The sequence below is a fragment of the Myxocyprinus asiaticus genome, chromosome 7 (assembly GCF_019703515.2).
Source record: "Myxocyprinus asiaticus isolate MX2 ecotype Aquarium Trade chromosome 7, UBuf_Myxa_2, whole genome shotgun sequence".
NCBI classification, from domain to species: Eukaryota; Metazoa; Chordata; class Actinopteri; order Cypriniformes; family Catostomidae; genus Myxocyprinus; species Myxocyprinus asiaticus.
The window spans coordinates 55717339-55734206 of record NC_059350.1 but is presented as its reverse complement, the minus strand read 5'-3'; the positions used below and the strand labels follow the sequence as shown (position 1 = coordinate 55734206).

Here is a 16868-nt window from a genome sequence, read left to right as displayed (position 1 = left end):
ATGCTGAATGCTGTCAATGATCATCAAATAATCTGATGTCTTGGATGAGCAGGACAGCACGCTGATTTCATTTAATAAAATGAAACATAACATGGCCAGCTTCATTAAAATACACATTGAGAGGTAGCCTGTTACTTGCTTAAGTTACTGGCTGCATTTGTTTAATTTCTGTAAAGCTGCTTTGAAACAATCTGTGTTGTGAAAAGTGATATACAAATAAAAATGACTTCATTCCATCGCACAAAGTAATAATGTGCATGTTAATTCAGCTAAAAAGTTATATTTTTGCACAATTTTATTGTTCTGGAGCCAAAATAGATAAAAAAAAAAAAAAAAAAATTTTTTTTTTTTAAATATTACACATCATAAAGTCAGCAGTAATTGTTTGTTTAGGAGCCACAGCAGTGGGCACAGGGGTCAGGGGTCATCTCTTCTCAATATTTATGCAGAAACTAAAGATTTGCTTCACAATAAATTTGGGTTTGTAAGCAGTTTTGCTGTTCATGTCCAAATGTTTGTCAGGCCTGTTATTTATATGATTGATAAGTAGGCAATACTGATTTACTGAGTTCTATTTAGTATTACATTAGTAATATTCAAATTAATCAAGGTCACAACAAAATTAAAAGAAACTCTAAGGTCTTCTTTCTCACTCTGCGGTTTATGATCAAGCGATGCCTGGTGGTCCCATCACAAAGAGGCTCAAAGTCTATTTTGCAATTGTTCACTTTCCCTGTTCCTCTGTGGTGGAATGAACTTCCAACCTCCACACGATCTGCCGAAACCATCTGAACATGAACCAGCTGAAAACACATCTGTTCCACGAGCACTTAACCAGCCCAACCTAACTGCACTTACTATTGAACTTACTGTACACACTGTCAATACTGTCTCATCTGTGCTTGCATCTTTACTCCTCCAGACACTTAGAGAACTGCCATACTGAAGATATGCTTCAACTTTTATGACAAATTGCTTGTTATGCTTTGGGTAAAAGCATCTGCTAAATGACGAAATGTAAATATTCTTTCAGTTTTCCAGCAAAATAAATGCCAAGTGTTTGAAACGTTTAGTTCAATGGCAATATATTTTAAATACAAATATGTTTATATTTTAGTAAACATCTAATATAAAAAGTGTGAGTGTAAACTGGATGAAAACAATCACAAACAGTCGACATGAAGTCCATATACATTACAAATGCTTCTTGGTTCACTCAAGCCATTTTAAGTGAAAAGGTTTTTATTAAAGACGACTTAAGTTGAACACCCTTTAAGAGTGATCGTCTATTGTGGGCAAAACTTTTTTATAGACTAAACGCATCTTTTGCACTGTTAAAACACAAGAGCTGCTGTTTCGATGATATTTGATGGCTTTTAGAGTTGATGTGTAGACAGCAGCAATGAGAAGGGAAATGTTTATATTGCAGTTCAAACCACAATATATGACTAAATCATTGCTAAATTTTTTTGGCCAAATCATGCAGCCCTAATTTACAGATAGTCTCATGTTCCTGATGTTGTAGAGTTCATGTCACTAAAAACAGACAGACATGTAAAGTGCCAAATAACTGCACAACACATGACCACTGAACATGATTTAAAATCAATACTTCAGGTTGATATTATGAAACCTTTATTAATACACCAAGCACCAAAACATGAACTTTAGCGCTTGCCACCGACACGAGGAGCGTTGACCTTCATGGGTTTGGAGATTTTCTGTTTGGGTGCAGATTTAGAAGGAGCCTGAAAAACATGAACATACATCTTAACTGTACAGATACCATTAAAACAACTTGCATCTGATTTTGTAAGTAGCAATAAAGTTTGTAGGACTAAAAATGACACAGAGCACTCATTATTAAGGGAGTACTAGGCATAGACATTGCCCTTTAATCTATGCCACCTTATGACACAGAAACAACACAATCAGTTGCACTGCAACGCCTCAAGGGGCAAAGAACAACAGAAATATAAACAATGATCAACAACATACATTACAACTGAAATGAAAGAATAGCTAATTGACTTTAGATTTTGTACACTAATTTAACGTCATTTTAACACACCCAATATTTAAACAACAAAACTGCAAACTCTGACATCAAATCTTACAGGGAGAGTTCACCCTAAAAAAGAAAACCATTATTTACTCTCCCTCATGTTGTTCTAAACCCATGTCACTATTCTGTGAAACACAAAATGAGATGTTAGTCACAGAGACTTTCCGATACTTCACTGTTACTGCCTTTCATTGCATCTTTTTTCATACAATGACAGTGAACAGTGGCTAACATCTGCTTTATACTTGACATGTCTGCTTGTTCATGAGGGGTCAAGTGCAGAAAGTGACACCATTATGGCAGTCGCCTAACATTTGCAAGGCTCAGTTTCACGCGATCATGCTTCACTCCCATTGGACGAATTAGAGGAAAGGGATGACTGCACTTTTTGAGCCAACATTACCCTACTGCTAATAATGTTTAAAGCACAATGTTTTAATGTGAAATGTAAAACAAGGGTTATGGTTAGCATACTGTCTAACATCTTTTGTGTTCCACTGAAAGAAACAAAGTCATAAAGGTTTGGAACAACATGAGGGTGAGTAAATGACAATTCTCATTTATGGGTGAACTATTCCTTTAAAACAGCATTTCACCTTTGCACTCTGGGTGGATGGCTTCTTGGTTGCCTGCTTTGCTTTCTTGGCCTCTTTGGCAGCCCTGAAAAAAACAAATAAAGCCATAAGAAAAGAACATGATCAAATTCAAACTGTTTTTGGTGCTCGTGTCTCAAATCAGTTGCATCCCAGTGACACACTAAGCCAAAAACAAGATTTTAACTGGACTTGACATCCCTCACAATAATATCACAGTTTAGTGATGAGTTATACAGTAATGTTGCATCCAAACATCCATATAGCTGAAAAACATCTGCTGTATTGCAGCGAACCAGCAGAAGACACTCTGTTGCTGTAATGTCTCCATAGAAATCAAGAGTAAAAGTACTGGAATAAAGATGTCATAATGATTCTATTTTATGTATCCGTTTTAAATGCACCATGTTTTAAACCCATGAAAAGATATGAACAAAAAATAAAAAAGTGGAAAGTTTATTCCTAATATCCGACACATCCTGAGACTTCATTAGAGAATGTGAACAATCAACTACAAACCAGCACTTTCCATAACATCTTAAATGGAGATTTTATGTAGACATGCACACTAACAAACAACAAGTACAACAACACACAAAACAGTGTGCATTAGAGTCCTTACGATAAACAATATGGACAAACAAGTGCGCAGCCGAGTTGACAGTGTGACAGGTGGATGTGCAGACAGACAGACAGGTATTAGAGTTGTTCACCTGATGGCTTGTTCTCTCTGAGCTTTACGCACTTCAGGTTTCTGGTTTCTTTTTGCCAGGATCTCGGCCAGTGAGGCGCCAGTGATCGCCCGCTGGAACTTCACTGCACGACGGGTGCGTTTCTTAGTCACCTCTTCCTGTTAAAACCCCCAAAATGATACATTTTCAAAATCTAAAATCAATGCAGAATATATTCAATAAAGTTCAAAGATCTGAATATCCAGATAAGTGTACTAGTTAAACAAAAATTAAAAATACATTTACCCTACTTTTACTTCAAACCAGAAAGACTTCCATGGAACACAACATTTTTAATCTTTACTCCACATAATAAAAGTGCATATCCTGTCTGGGCTGTCAGGAGCAAAAACACTAAACCAGATTAAAAGTATTCTGACACTACATTCCAAGTCTTCTGAAGCCATACGATTAAATTTGCATATTGAACAGACCAAAAAGTCGCTATTCACTCATATCATACATCAATCAACAATGTCAATAATATCAAACCTCATTAATTCTTGCATCATGATGTTTGGTAACGAAACAGTTTGTGTTCCACAGAAATCATAAAGTTTGGAGCAACATTATAGTGAAGTATTCCTTCAGATTAATAAAGACTCACAGACTGGCCCTTCTTGTGTTTTCGTCTGTACAGGACAGTCCAGTTAATCTGTCTGGGGTTTCTCTTGGACAGAAACGCAGACTCACATTTAGCATTCAGGAACTGGAATACCTGCAGAAGATAAATATGACAAACACTGATAAAAGACTCAATACAAGGATTAAATCTACTTAAACACTGATAATAACCCAATGACATTAAAAGACTCAATACAAGGATCAAATGTAATTATTTCTGTCACATCACTATGATGATTATGATGGCAAGTCTTGGATAAATGAATGTTTCTGATGGTTATAACACGATAACTGACACTGCAAATACTCATTTATTATAAAACAAAGTCATGTTTAAAATAACCGTTTAAACCATCACACGATTAAATGATTTACTCGTACAGCTAACAGACATCAGAGCAGCTCTCTTATCGAGCAACACATAATAAACATTAATAAAATACAATAATAACAATAATGCTTAAAATAATCTCCAATAATAACTTTTACCTTTCCATCGATTCTGGCGTATCGCCGGCCGTGGCCGGGATAGATTTTATACCCACTGAAACTGCACAGATCGACCCTGCACATCAGAAATAAGAGTTATTACTGAAACATTAGATTTACTATGAATTTATAATCACATTAACTGACGATTGTGAAAAATGAGATGAAAGATGTTTGTGGATTTACATAGAGAACATCAGACACTCACTTCATGGCGGCGAGTCAGACAGGGAAGAGAGAAAGGCATTGTGGGTAATCGATTTATAAAGGGGCTTGTTTCACTACTGTAAGATATTTTTTTCAAAGTAAACCAACAGTTGATATTAAAATATACTCAGAGATATTATAAAAAATATTGTAAATTGTTATTTTCGCTAAATATTTGTATCCAATCAAATCGCTGGTTGTGTGGCGGTTGCGGTGACACAAGCGGGAAGAATCGAGTATGGCGGCGACAGACAGAGATCCGATCAAACTAATCACCTCAAATCAACAAAGTATGACAAATATCAACGATTCATCGATACAATTGATTTTATTAAGATATTACAGTTCAGTATTTCATTACGAGAGAGACCGTGTGTCTGCACAACATCGTATTTAAAGACAAACAGTGTGTGAAGGGAGGTTGATGTCGGTTTGTTTCATTATATGCAGAAATGTGTTGTTTATTTGTTCAGTAAATATAGTGATTATTGATTATTGTCTTTCGCTTCGAGCAGTAAAGGAATAGGAGTCCAGTCGTTTACATTCTTCTCAACACATTACAACAGCATATTTCAGTTCATATCTACTGAAGGGCGAGTTCTCAGTTTAATTCAATTAAATGTGTTAAATGTGTATTTTGTGTTAAATGTGTATTTTGTGTTGTTATCCAGGTGCTGGTGTGTTAGATCTTTCACATCAGAGTCTCCACAAACTGGATCCAAAGTTTTTGTGTCCAGTGACACACACTCTCATTCTGGACCAGAATCACATTATTAAACTGGAACACCTGGAGCAGATTGAAGCTCTTCAGCAGGTACACAACATCTACACAACATCTACACACACTCAGATACACATATTGAAAGTCTGTGTAACTGTGTGTGTTTCTCTGTGTGTGTGTGTGTGTGTGTGTGTGTGTGTGTGTTTCTGTGTGTGTTTGTCTATGTATGTGTGTGTGTTTGTGTGTCACAGCTGTCTGTGGCCTGTAACCGTCTAGTGCGCATGATGGGCGTCTCAAAGCTCACACACTTACGAGTGCTGAATCTCCCGAACAACAGTATTGGATACATCGAGGGATTGAAGGATCTGAATCAGCTTGAATGGCTCAATCTGTCTGGAAACAATATAAAGGTGTTTGTCACATATAAACATGTAATTACTCTGTCATGTGTCACTGAAAACTATATAAGTTTGAAAAGACTTGATAAAGCCCTGTTTGAAAGTTTAAAACTAGTTTAATATTTTGAAGTTTGAAGCACATTACAGTAAGACAAACAGCCAGATAGATAGACTGTCACACTGATAGTCAGATAAGCTGTCAGATAGAGAAGGGCAACTAGTCTCTTTTTCACTGTATCTGACATTCACTTATGACAGTTTTATTTCTCCATTTTTGGCAGTCGTGATGAACTGTTTATTTCTTCACAATGGATTTTATTTGTTTGTAAGGGAGAAGCTACCAAACCTCAGAATGACATTATACTGTGTAGGGCTGTCAACTGAGCAAATAAACTAAGTTAGAATTTTTACCTTAAATATTTTCAAAATTCAAATAATATTCACATTTTAAAGTCAGCTGATTTTTTTTAAATTGACGTTGTTTCCTTAGTCCAAAAGAGGGTGCAATAAATACATGAACCATTCAGCACTGTTATATTACTGCAAAGAACATTCCTGGCTGTTAAAAAAAGAGCATTTCATTTTCAACTAATGTGCATAAAATAAATAAAAAGTTTTAGTTGGTCCATATTCTAAAATGTTAAATGAGGGGGGAAACGCTTCAATAGATGGTTCACATGGTGTTACACTTGCACTGATTCCTACTACTCCAGACTCAAGCTTCATAATAACAGCGAAATACCACATGTTTTTTATTCAGTACAGTTGAATGTAGAGTAGAAATATTCAATCAGATGAAACACAACAGACTGGAACCGAACGCGAGGATCTCGAGACACACATTTACAAGTTGAGCATCTTGCCTGACAAAGCGTTTAAACAACTCATAATCTGAGAAACGCTTATAAGAGAGCAAGACACAATGGCCAAAGACCTCCACCAACTGTACGAATGCGTTTGCAACCATCCATTTGTTTTTATATGTAAACGCGCTAGACGAACATCTTTGTTTTTGTTTCAGCATCTCATGCAGGAGCAAGTGTTTTTTAGATGATGTGTCTAATTAAAAATAACTTTAAAAGCATATTGAGACACCTGCTTTCTGTTAAACTGTATTTGTTGCACTGCGTCTCGCCTTTATTAGTGCAAGCATGTGATCGATCTGAAGTCATCGTCAGTGCTTGACACACATCCAAAATTCGAATACACAGTTTTAGCATTCGAATGTGCATTATTTTCTTGAATTCAATGAATATTCGAAATTTTAATGTGACAGCCCTAGTGTGTGATTCTGTTAAGAAGATGGAGGAATTCAATGAAATGCATGATTAATATTCACTCAGTATTAGGGCTGCACGATTATAGCAAAAATCATAATTGTCGACTATTACCCTTGATATTGTAATCGCGATTATTAATGTAGATTAAAATATGAAATTACCGTGATGTCACAAAGTAAGCAAAGTAGCAGATTTCAATAGTGGATATGAGCTGCGCTCCAGTTTCTTTTAAGCATCTTTTAAGCATTATATTGTAATAATGTTTGTTAATGTTAGGCCAATTAAAACTTATTTTAAATTGACATCTATGGTATAGAATAAATTAAATTATTGTTAAATTACTGCTTAAATTATTAGTCCACATACAGTAAATAATATGGCATATTAAATTTTCAAACGTTTTAACAGCCGATTTAAATCGACCAAGTTACTGCGTTCAGTAAGCCCTTTGGCGGCGAGACGGGACCATTCATCCCGTCACATCTTCAATGGTGATATTGTTTATGTACAATCATCGTTAGATCATTTTTGGCCTCAGTGGGTGCACTTTGGAAATTAAAAACAATCATTTGCAATCGGAGTTTGTGCGATTCGTGAAAATGTTAACTCTACTAATACAGGCTGCGTGGCAAATGGGTCTTATTACAGCAGACGCGATAACAATGACGGTGATTCCTGAAATATGCTATTCATGCCATATTCTTTATGTTGGCAACTCCTCCAAAACACACTTAGAACAGTTATGCTGAATTACTTTATTGCTATTTTGTACAAATCAAATTCACATTGACCACATCAAAACTGTTATTACATTTTTAATAAACTGTACACAGAAATCGAGCAATGTGACAAACTGTCCTGTTACAATGACTGCTGTCACTCACTGCAGGTTTCAGATCTGCATTTCGACACGAGCTCAATGACGCTCCGCACAAAGTTGTAAATAGAAACCACTGATGGAACAGGAGCAGACTTAAATTATACGCTGTAATCGTCAGTTTTCACGATTACATAATCAAGGCAGCCGTAATCATAATCGCGATTAGTTTTTCGATTAATTGTGCAGCCCTACTCAGTATTTATTATTCTTATTATCATAATTTATTATTGATACAGTTATTATGAAGATAACAACAATAATTCATCACATAGGAAGTAGAAATTCGTTATTTTAAATTTGAAGGTTTTGCATGTGAAGAAATAAATGACACATGCACACTTGTAATCATCATTTACTTTAATTACAAAAGACTTTTTTGATATTTGTAATTTAAATGATTATTTCTGACTCCTACATTCATAATCATCCGGTATACAGAAGTAGCAGGAATTTTAAATTAAGTTTAGGACAGAATCTGTAGACATTTCTGACTTCATGGTCATTGTTTTGAATAAATACTTCACATCCAGACAGGCGGTCACCAGAGACTATTCAGCCCGAGACAGACGACTTTTATTAAAATGAATGGGAGAAATTGAAACACTCAATATGGCGGATGTAGAACAAGAAGTCCTGCCTTACATGCCAAAAAAGCCAATCACCTTTCAGTCAGTCTACCCAAGAACACGCATAAGCTGGACAAGCCTGAAAAATAGTGTTTTTTTTACCATGATCTAAGCTAAAGAAGCACAATTTATGATACTATTGTTGTCAGATTTTACTGCTGATTTGAAATATGTTCTTTGATCGTTATCTTAAAAAAAAGTTCTGGAGATTTCTGTCTTTCCCCATTCAAGAAGATAGGAGCTGTACTTTTATCTATAGAAATAGCTGGGACTTTGGCGGTCGCATACGGTCTAGTCGCACAAGTTAAAATATCTGAAAGCAGCCGAAGCTCAAATCAAATCCGATAATTCTGCATCCGCAGATGATTGGAACTCCACGCAGCTCCCGTCCGACTCTCCAATGGAAATGAAAACAAAACTTTTTTGGCCCATTTGAACATTCTGTCAATTTTTGATCACCCGCTGTGTGAAGTCAAGTACATTTTATAGACCATTTCACAACACACATCATTTTAAAGCAGCTTTACAGAAAATTATGCTGTGATGTCTTAAAGTCCTCATTGTGCAGTTTAGATAAATGGCACAATTGGAAATAATGCCTTAAAAGTTATTGTAAGCCCCCAGTGGTGATCAGTTAGAAAAGAAACCGCACACTATTCCAGAACAGTCTGAACGTCTGTACCAAGTTTGTTGGATGTAGCTTGAAAGCTCCAGGAGGACTCAGACTTAGAAGTTTCAGTTTTGGGATTTAAAAAAAAAAAAAAAAACTTAAACCGAGTTTGTAGAATAACGTTATGTTGGTTTCAAGGCTGATTCTTCTTCCTTCTGTCGTGTGTATGTGTGTCTGTGTGTTTGTTTGTGTGTGTATGTTTTTGTGTGTGTGTGTGTGTTTGGGTGTGAGTGTGTTTGGGTGTGTGTGTGTGCTTGTGTCTGTCTGTGTGTATGTCTGTCTGTATCTGTGTTTGTGTGTGTGTCTGTTTGTTTGTGTGTGTGTGTCTGTGTGTGTGTCTTTGTGTGTGTGTGTCTTTGTCTGTGTGTGTGAGTGTGTGTAGGTCATCGAGCAGCTGAACAACTGTGTTTCTCTTCAACATCTTGATCTGTCAGACAACAATATTTCTCACAGTGGTGATCTCACAAAACTCTCTGCTTTAAAGGTATTTGCCATTTGTACATTCTAGATTTATCATTCAAATGTCTTCTGTATGTTAAAACTTCAAATGTTCTCTAATTATAATATATCCCTAACCCTACATAAGTCTTCCACTTATAATTCACACCTGTCACGTGTTTCAGACTCTTCTTCTGCATGGAAACAATATCACGACCCTTCGCACTGTTCCTGCTCACCTGCCGCCAAACCTCAGCATCCTGTCGCTGGCAGAGAACGAGATACGAGACCTCACTGAGGTACACTGACAATAAAAACACAATTATCTGCTTGACAACCAAATAACTTGTTTTTGTGGATTTATTTTTGTTTGGGGATGTTTTGCTTCTTTTATTATTTTATAGGTAACACTTTGCATTTATTATTATTCATTTGTTGTGGTTAATGATATTATTATTGATTCTTAATGGCAGGTGTCATATTTAGCTCCACTACACAGTCTTGAGCAGCTGTCAATCATGAGTAACCCATGCGTCATGGCCACGCCCTCTCTGCCCGGCTGTGATTATCGCCCGTATGTGGTGAGCTGGATTCTCAATTTGAAGGTGCTGGATGGATATGTGGTTTCACAAAAAGAAAGGTACGTTTTTCAATATGAGTGCAGTCTGGATTTAAACATCCTTTAAGAAATACATAATTCTGTGTCACTGTCTTTAGTCTGAAAGCAGAATGGCTGTACAGTCAAGGCAAAGGTCGCATGTTTCGGCCTGGTCAGCACGCACAGTTGGTGCAGTATTTGGCCTCCACGTGTCCTCTAACGGCCACAACTGCCTTACAGTCTGCAGAGGATGCTAAACTCGAGAGAATCCTCAACAAACAACGGTAACGTTTAATGAAAATAAAACGAAACAGTTTCATTGAGTGATAATCAATAATATGTTAATGTGTATGTATTATCGGTGTGTACAGTATGTTTATGTTTAATCAATATATGTACTATATAATCAATAATGGTGCAACGATTCACACATTTTCTTGATTCATTAATTACAAACCCTGCCAATTCATATGCATTGATCAAGAAATATGACTTAGGCTGTCATTATTGATTAATTTTGCAGTCAGGTAATCTGATTATTATTTTGATGATTATTCGATTAATTGGAAAAAAAAAAATTCATGACTTAGCTTGCATATTGTTTTCAACATGCTGTCACATTTGACTAAAATGTTCATTAGCCTAAGTTTTGTGTGCTCTTCTTTGAATAATAGTGACAACGAAATGATTGTGTATAAAATAAAATCAACTGAGCTAAAGCAGATATCTGTAAAATAAACATAGTTCATCTGACAGACATCGGCTATACTGCGTCTGCGTGTCGTGAGCTGTGCAGCTGTGACTTTAACAACAGACTCGCGTTGAGCTTTGACTGACAGTATACAGAGCAGCAGCTTCATGAAGTAAATAAAGTGATTTCTGAGGTCTTTTATTGAGTGTTTTCTGTGTGATAACAGTCATAAATTATAAAATGGTTATTGGGAGTGGGGCTTTACGAACTATTACAAACTTGTCACCATGAAATCTAATTTACATGAGGAGGAAGACTGCATTTGCATTCACATGGCAAATAATTTCCACAGAACAGAATCCAAGCCATAATTTGCTGAATAAAACCTGCATAAATCATGTAGATGCCGTCAGATTTACTGAACAGAAAGTGTTTGTGTGTCAGTCACTTTCATCAAGTCCTTTAGATATCTTTTTCACTACATTAGTTGATTAATAGTCATAAATAATAAAATAGTTAGTGCATTTTCAGTGTGTTGTCTGTTGAGTTTGACGTGTCCCATGCGGCAAGAAAGCATTCAGTGCCACAGAATCACTTTCTATCGCCTTACTGTTGATTTTTCAATAAGGCAATTTGTAATCAAGGATTTTTAAAAAGCCCTAAATATGGCTTATAAATCGTGAATTATTTGTGTTGACTAATAATTAATTTAAATGCAAAACATTAGTGTGCAATGTTTAAAATAAATACATATGAAATCAGTTGTTACATGTGTGAATATAGTGTGGCAGCATTGTCTATAACACGTCAGGATGCACCGCTCACAGTTCACCCCTCACAGACACACGCCACTCTCCGTCCCATCTGAAACGTTTTTTGATGAGCTTTTCCAAGTACCTCTGATAAAGAGATGAGACATGTCTGATAACATTTATGAAGCTCAGTCCCTCCCATCTCTGTAGTCTACACATTCATGTTAATTTAGCTAACATGTTTCCTTTTCACTGCAGTAGTTCTTCTTGTTTAAGATATATTAGAAGTATTTTACTAATCCTATAAAAAAATTATTTCAAAAATACTAAAGTTGAATTGTGTATTAAATCTCTCTGAATTGTGCAAAAATCACTTTTGAATAAAAATAAATGTTTATAAAACAGTGAATTGTGCATCCAATCGACCCCTAATCATCAGCGTGAGATTTGTGTTTGTACATGCAGACAGCATCAGAGACAGCTGCAACAAAGACGTCACAGCAGCTCTACGAGTCCATCTCGACCCACACATCTAGACGTGAAGCAGCCGTGTGTTCAGAAGAACAGAGATGAAGCAGCTGTCCATGTGTCTGATGATGTCATCGCTCATCCAGGTCAGATCACCGATAAGAGTATCTGTTCAAAAACCTAGTGAGCTGCCTTACTTTCTCCTCCCTACATACACAGCTGTCTTTGGCAGTAATTGAGCCTCATAAGAGAGCGATATTGAACACTTTTCATAGATGGCAACTCCTCACGTCATTCTAATAACGCTCATCACACGCAGCACACGGGAAACTCGACTTTCAACTGATTTCAATACAGGTGACGCGAGAGGAACGTAACAATTCTCAAAAACTCTTGAATATAAATATAGACCGCACACAAATTTGGGGGAAAATTTTCAGTTTTCTGTTATTTCAAGATACCTTTTATTGATACTTTTCAGTATTGAATGGATTATATTTATAATCAAAATTTCTCTCACTTTGTACGCTCTCTTGGATTAATTTCTCATGAGCCCATTACAGTGCATTCTGGGATCGCCTCCCAGGGGAAGGGTACATATGATGATATGTTAGAATTTGGCCAAAATGAGATGTCTAAAGCCATATTGGCACGGGATTAAAATGACTGAGAAGCTCTGGGAATTATTACATCACCCCACGTCCACAGATAAAACTAATCCTGTTCAAATAGGGCTTTAGGAGACCGCATAATTAAGATACCTACATTTTGGAACTCATGATGCCTTAAAATGACTCCTTCAGAGGAAGCACTCTATATTTTCAAACAGTCTGATATTGTCTGTGGTGACACTGTCTGTTTGTTCTCCATGAGTGAATCTCTGTTATAATTGTAGATGTGGAGCCAGTAGTTCAGGTGAACACATGGATGGCCGTTGCTTCGTCACCTGTGATCACTGTCGCCCGGCCTCCATCCACCACTGCAGAAGGGATGATTGTGGAGGAGGTGCAGACAGATGAGGAGAAGCTCCATGGAGCTCTGCTCTCCTCTCAATCTGCATTTCTGCCCTTTAACCCTCCTGTTGATTCCACATCAGCTCCTGACAGCGGCGAGGAGGAGTTTGACGATTCTCTGGCTCCACCCACATCTGCTCAGCTCTGCCCATCTGAGCAGGATTCTGTGCAAGTAGGTGGGGCTCTCACCTGTCAGACACATGGATCGGATCATTCACATCAGCTCTCAGACACCGAGTCATTCCTCTGCTCTGACATTAACATGCAGCAGCGTGTTTTAAACAGTGAGGTCGTGTTTCAGAACGGCACACAAGAGGATATTGAGCGAAGTGTGATGCAGAACGCCACTACAGCACCTCGTAAAGTGCATCAGTGTGAAGCGCATGATGCCGCATTGAGAATTCAGTCCTGGTGGAGGGGTCACTGGACGAGACACACAAACCCACATGCCAAAGAAGTGCGTGCCGAGATCCGCCTACGTAGAATGCAGGACCACATCGTCCATCTGACCACAGAAATAGAGAGGTGTGACACACTTCACTGTTAAACACGAGGGATCCATTTCACCAACAGATTTTAAAGGAAAGAAAAATTGTTTTCCAAAAGTTAGTCAGACAGAACTCTCAATAAAGAACAACAGAAGAATTTATTCTAAAGTATCATATATTATTATTTTCTATATGTGAATATATGAGTGTTTTATATTGAATACAGTTAAAAGTATTTCTCAATGACTCAGTAAAATAAATATATATATATATATATATATATATATATATATATATATATATATATATATATATTTTTTTTTTTTTTTTTTTTTTTTTTTTCAGGATGCGTAAGCAACAAGAAGAGGAGCGACTGCAGAGACGTGTGCAAGAGGAAGCTGTGAAGTTCCTGTGGAAGCAGGTGAGTTTTTATTTCACACTGAACACATGAGATGAAAGTCCAGTCACATCAGCAATCTAGAAAAAGCTGTTTTATTCTTTGTGAAGGAGATGCGTAAAAGAGTCCAATTCGACTGATTCTTCAGTGTCTCGCACTGCACCGCCACATTTTTTAGACACCATGTCAGTTGAAAAGCACTTTAAGTTTTAATAATGCATCTTGAGACACCTGCGTTCTGTCAAATCATATCACTTTTATTGTCACACAGCCATATACACAAGTGCAATGGTGTGTGAAATTCTTGGGTGCAGTTCCGATCAACATAGTAGTCGTGACAGTGATGAGACATATACCAATTTACAATAACATCAAATTAACACAACACAATTTAAACATCTGATATACACATAATTACACTCAACAGTACACAAATAATAACATACACTGTACAGTATACAATACACACAATATAGATACACATTATTCAATAAAAAAAAGTATATATAGTATATATAAAAGGTACAGTAGGTTGTATTGTACTGTATTGACATTCAGGCTGTCGGTTGATAGTCAGTTATTAAGAGAGAATATAATATAATAATAATATAATTTATGACAGTCTGGTGTGAGATATCAGAGTAAGGGTCATAAAGTGCAGTGCTGATGTATTTTGATCGTGAGAGATCAAGAGTTCAGAAGTCTGATTGCTTGGGGGAAGAAGCTATCATGGAGTCGGCTGGTGCAGGTCCTGATGCTGCGATACCGCCTGCCTGATGGTAGCAGTGAGAACAGCCCATGGCTCGGGTGGCTGGAGTCTCTGATGATCCTCCGAGCTTTTTTCACACACCGCCTGGTATATATTTCCTGGAGGGAGGGAAGCTCACCTCCGATGATGTGTCTGGCAGTTCGCACCACCCTTTGCAGTGCTTTGCGGTTGTGGGCGGTGCTATTGCCGTACCAGGCAGAGATGCAGCCAGTCAGGATGCTCTCCACAGTGCAGGTGCAGAACCGTGTGAGGATGTGGCGGTTCATTCCAAACTTCCTCAGCTGTCTCAGGAAGAAGAGGCGCTGATGAGCCTTCTTCACAACGACTTCAGTGTGGATGGACCATGTTACAAAGATTCAATGGATTAAAGACGTTCAAGCTGTAAAGAGGACTTTATGTGACTGTTACACATGATTCCAGATTGTTCTGCACCAAGCAAAGTTTTGGCGCTTGATAAACGGTTATAAAAAAATGTTTCCCCTTCTGATCTGGTGTGCTGAGGAGCCGCCGTGCCACCTTTATACTGTTTGTTTACTGTTACTAATGTTGCCTACAATGATAAGATAAAATACAGCTTATTGCAATAGTACTTGCATGGAGAAAAAATTATAAAGAGAGTGAGTGGGTTCAGGTCAAGTTCAGCCTTAAAATCTGACGGTAACACTGGGTTGGGTAGAGGTTGGGTCACAGAGTCTTTGCTTCACACGGACCTGAACTAATCAGTGCAAACATCTTTAGAATGGTACGTAAATCTTATGCGTATAAATGATAAATTAAGCTTTTGAAAGGTCAAAGGTTATTTTTGCTCATGTCCTGTGTGTGTGTGTGTCAGTTTCAGGTGATGTTGGATTGGCAGTCTTCAGTGATGGAGCAGCTTGGTGTCGGTCAGCGTTCTGCTGTAGATCTTGCAGCCGCTCCGGTCTGCACTGAGATTTCCATCCCTGAGTCTGGCTTCCATTCCCCTGGTGAACGACAGGTGGCGCTGGAGAGCAGGCTGAGCAGCAGCGCCGCAGCCGGATCTCCATTGATATTACGATCTCTCGGGGCGATGACACCAGCCGCAGAAGATGGTGATGATGTCATTCTGTTACAGCAGTATCTATCATCTGTACAGCGACAGGAAGAGGAAGAGAAAGAGTCATGTGACATGACTGATGTGTCACATGATGTCTCTGTGCTTGTGGCGTCACCTGAAGACCTCCATCAACAAGAAGCTGACAGTCATCACGCTCTTATGGACGTTTAGACATTACAGGAAGTTACACACACTGTCAGACTGAAGTGTTCCTTGATCTGTGAACGAGATCTCTTTTAATCCTCCACTACAACACTTCAATAGATATATAGATGAAGAGCCTTTTATCTCTCTCTGTAAATATATATACTGTATATATATATAGATCCGTGTGTATGTACAGTATATATATAAATATACACTCAGTGTGTGTGTCTCATACTCAGTAATGTGTTTGAGCAATGACTGTTGGGTAATTTGATATGACTGGCCGTTGCTGCCTTTTCTGTCCCCAACAGTGAATGTAGGACACACATTTACACTTCAGAGAAATCCATATAAAGCTTTCTGTCACATTCATTGAAGTACATAAAATCTTTACATACCCAGAGTGCCAAGTTCTTTATTTAAATGTACCTCAGACCCCAAAACTCAGCCAGAAGAACCCTTGAGCTATGAAGAGAAGTCTGTAAGAATGTACATTTATTTTATATAGTTTATAGCCGTTTGAACCTATTGAAAGTGAATTAACTGTCGTTGTAAATATTTATATGTGTTTCTGGATATTTACTGTATCTGCTGTTCAGCATGTTATATGCAATGAGTGTTAATTTATTTCACATTTTTATTCTGGGTTGTTTTTTTTTGTTTTTTTCATGTCAGATGTTTTTAAATTGCACTGTGTAAATAAAGGTTTATTTTCCTTGACCAATGAGTTAGGATTAGGGTATGAATA

General features: G+C 37.4%; 2 protein-coding genes and 1 non-coding gene across 3 annotated transcripts; 1 reads left to right on the top strand and 2 right to left on the bottom strand.

The window, feature by feature from the left end:
* Nucleotides 1–1618: 1618 nt before the first annotated feature.
* rpl24 (ribosomal protein L24) lies at nt 1619–4761 on the bottom strand. Its single transcript, XM_051702118.1, has 6 exons — nt 4711–4761; nt 4503–4578; nt 3997–4107; nt 3372–3508; nt 2662–2725; nt 1619–1748 (listed from the first exon to the last, which is right to left on the bottom strand). Exons 1-6 carry the CDS (start codon nt 4713–4715, stop codon nt 1668–1670), a joined length of 474 nt encoding a protein of 157 aa, XP_051558078.1. The 5' UTR covers nt 4716–4761; the 3' UTR covers nt 1619–1667.
* On the bottom strand, nt 1829–1962 carry LOC127444469 (small nucleolar RNA SNORA17). Its single transcript, XR_007897824.1, has one exon. It is a non-coding gene; the product is annotated as a small nucleolar RNA SNORA17 (small nucleolar RNA).
* A 142-nt stretch (nt 4762–4903) lies between the features above and the next one.
* cep97 (centrosomal protein 97) lies at nt 4904–16840 on the top strand. The gene is made up of 11 exons (XM_051702035.1): nt 4904–4999; nt 5381–5523; nt 5682–5840; nt 9667–9768; nt 9908–10021; nt 10196–10362; nt 10440–10604; nt 12229–12377; nt 13127–13769; nt 14078–14153; nt 15731–16840. The coding sequence occupies exons 1-11, from the start codon at nt 4948–4950 to the stop codon at nt 16142–16144; spliced, it is 2184 nt and encodes a 727-aa protein (XP_051557995.1). The 5' UTR covers nt 4904–4947; the 3' UTR covers nt 16145–16840.
* The last annotated feature ends 28 nt before the right edge of the window (nt 16841–16868 follow it).

Coding starts and splice junctions, on each gene's coding strand:
- rpl24 (XM_051702118.1), bottom strand. Junction 2,726..3,371: donor CAGAGAGAACAAGCCATCAG/GTGAACAACTCT, acceptor TGTTTTTTTCAG/GGCTGCCAAAGAGGCCAAGA. Junction 1,749..2,661: donor CATCCACCCAGAGTGCAAAG/GTGAAATGCTGT, acceptor CATGTTTTTCAG/GCTCCTTCTAAATCTGCACC.
- cep97 (XM_051702035.1), top strand. CDS start 4,948: ATGGCGGCGACAGACAGAGATCCGATCAAACTAATCACCTCAAATCAA. Junction 5,841..9,666: donor TGTCTGGAAACAATATAAAG/GTGTTTGTCACA, acceptor GAGTGTGTGTAG/GTCATCGAGCAGCTGAACAA. Junction 10,605..12,228: donor AGAATCCTCAACAAACAACG/GTAACGTTTAAT, acceptor TTGTACATGCAG/ACAGCATCAGAGACAGCTGC.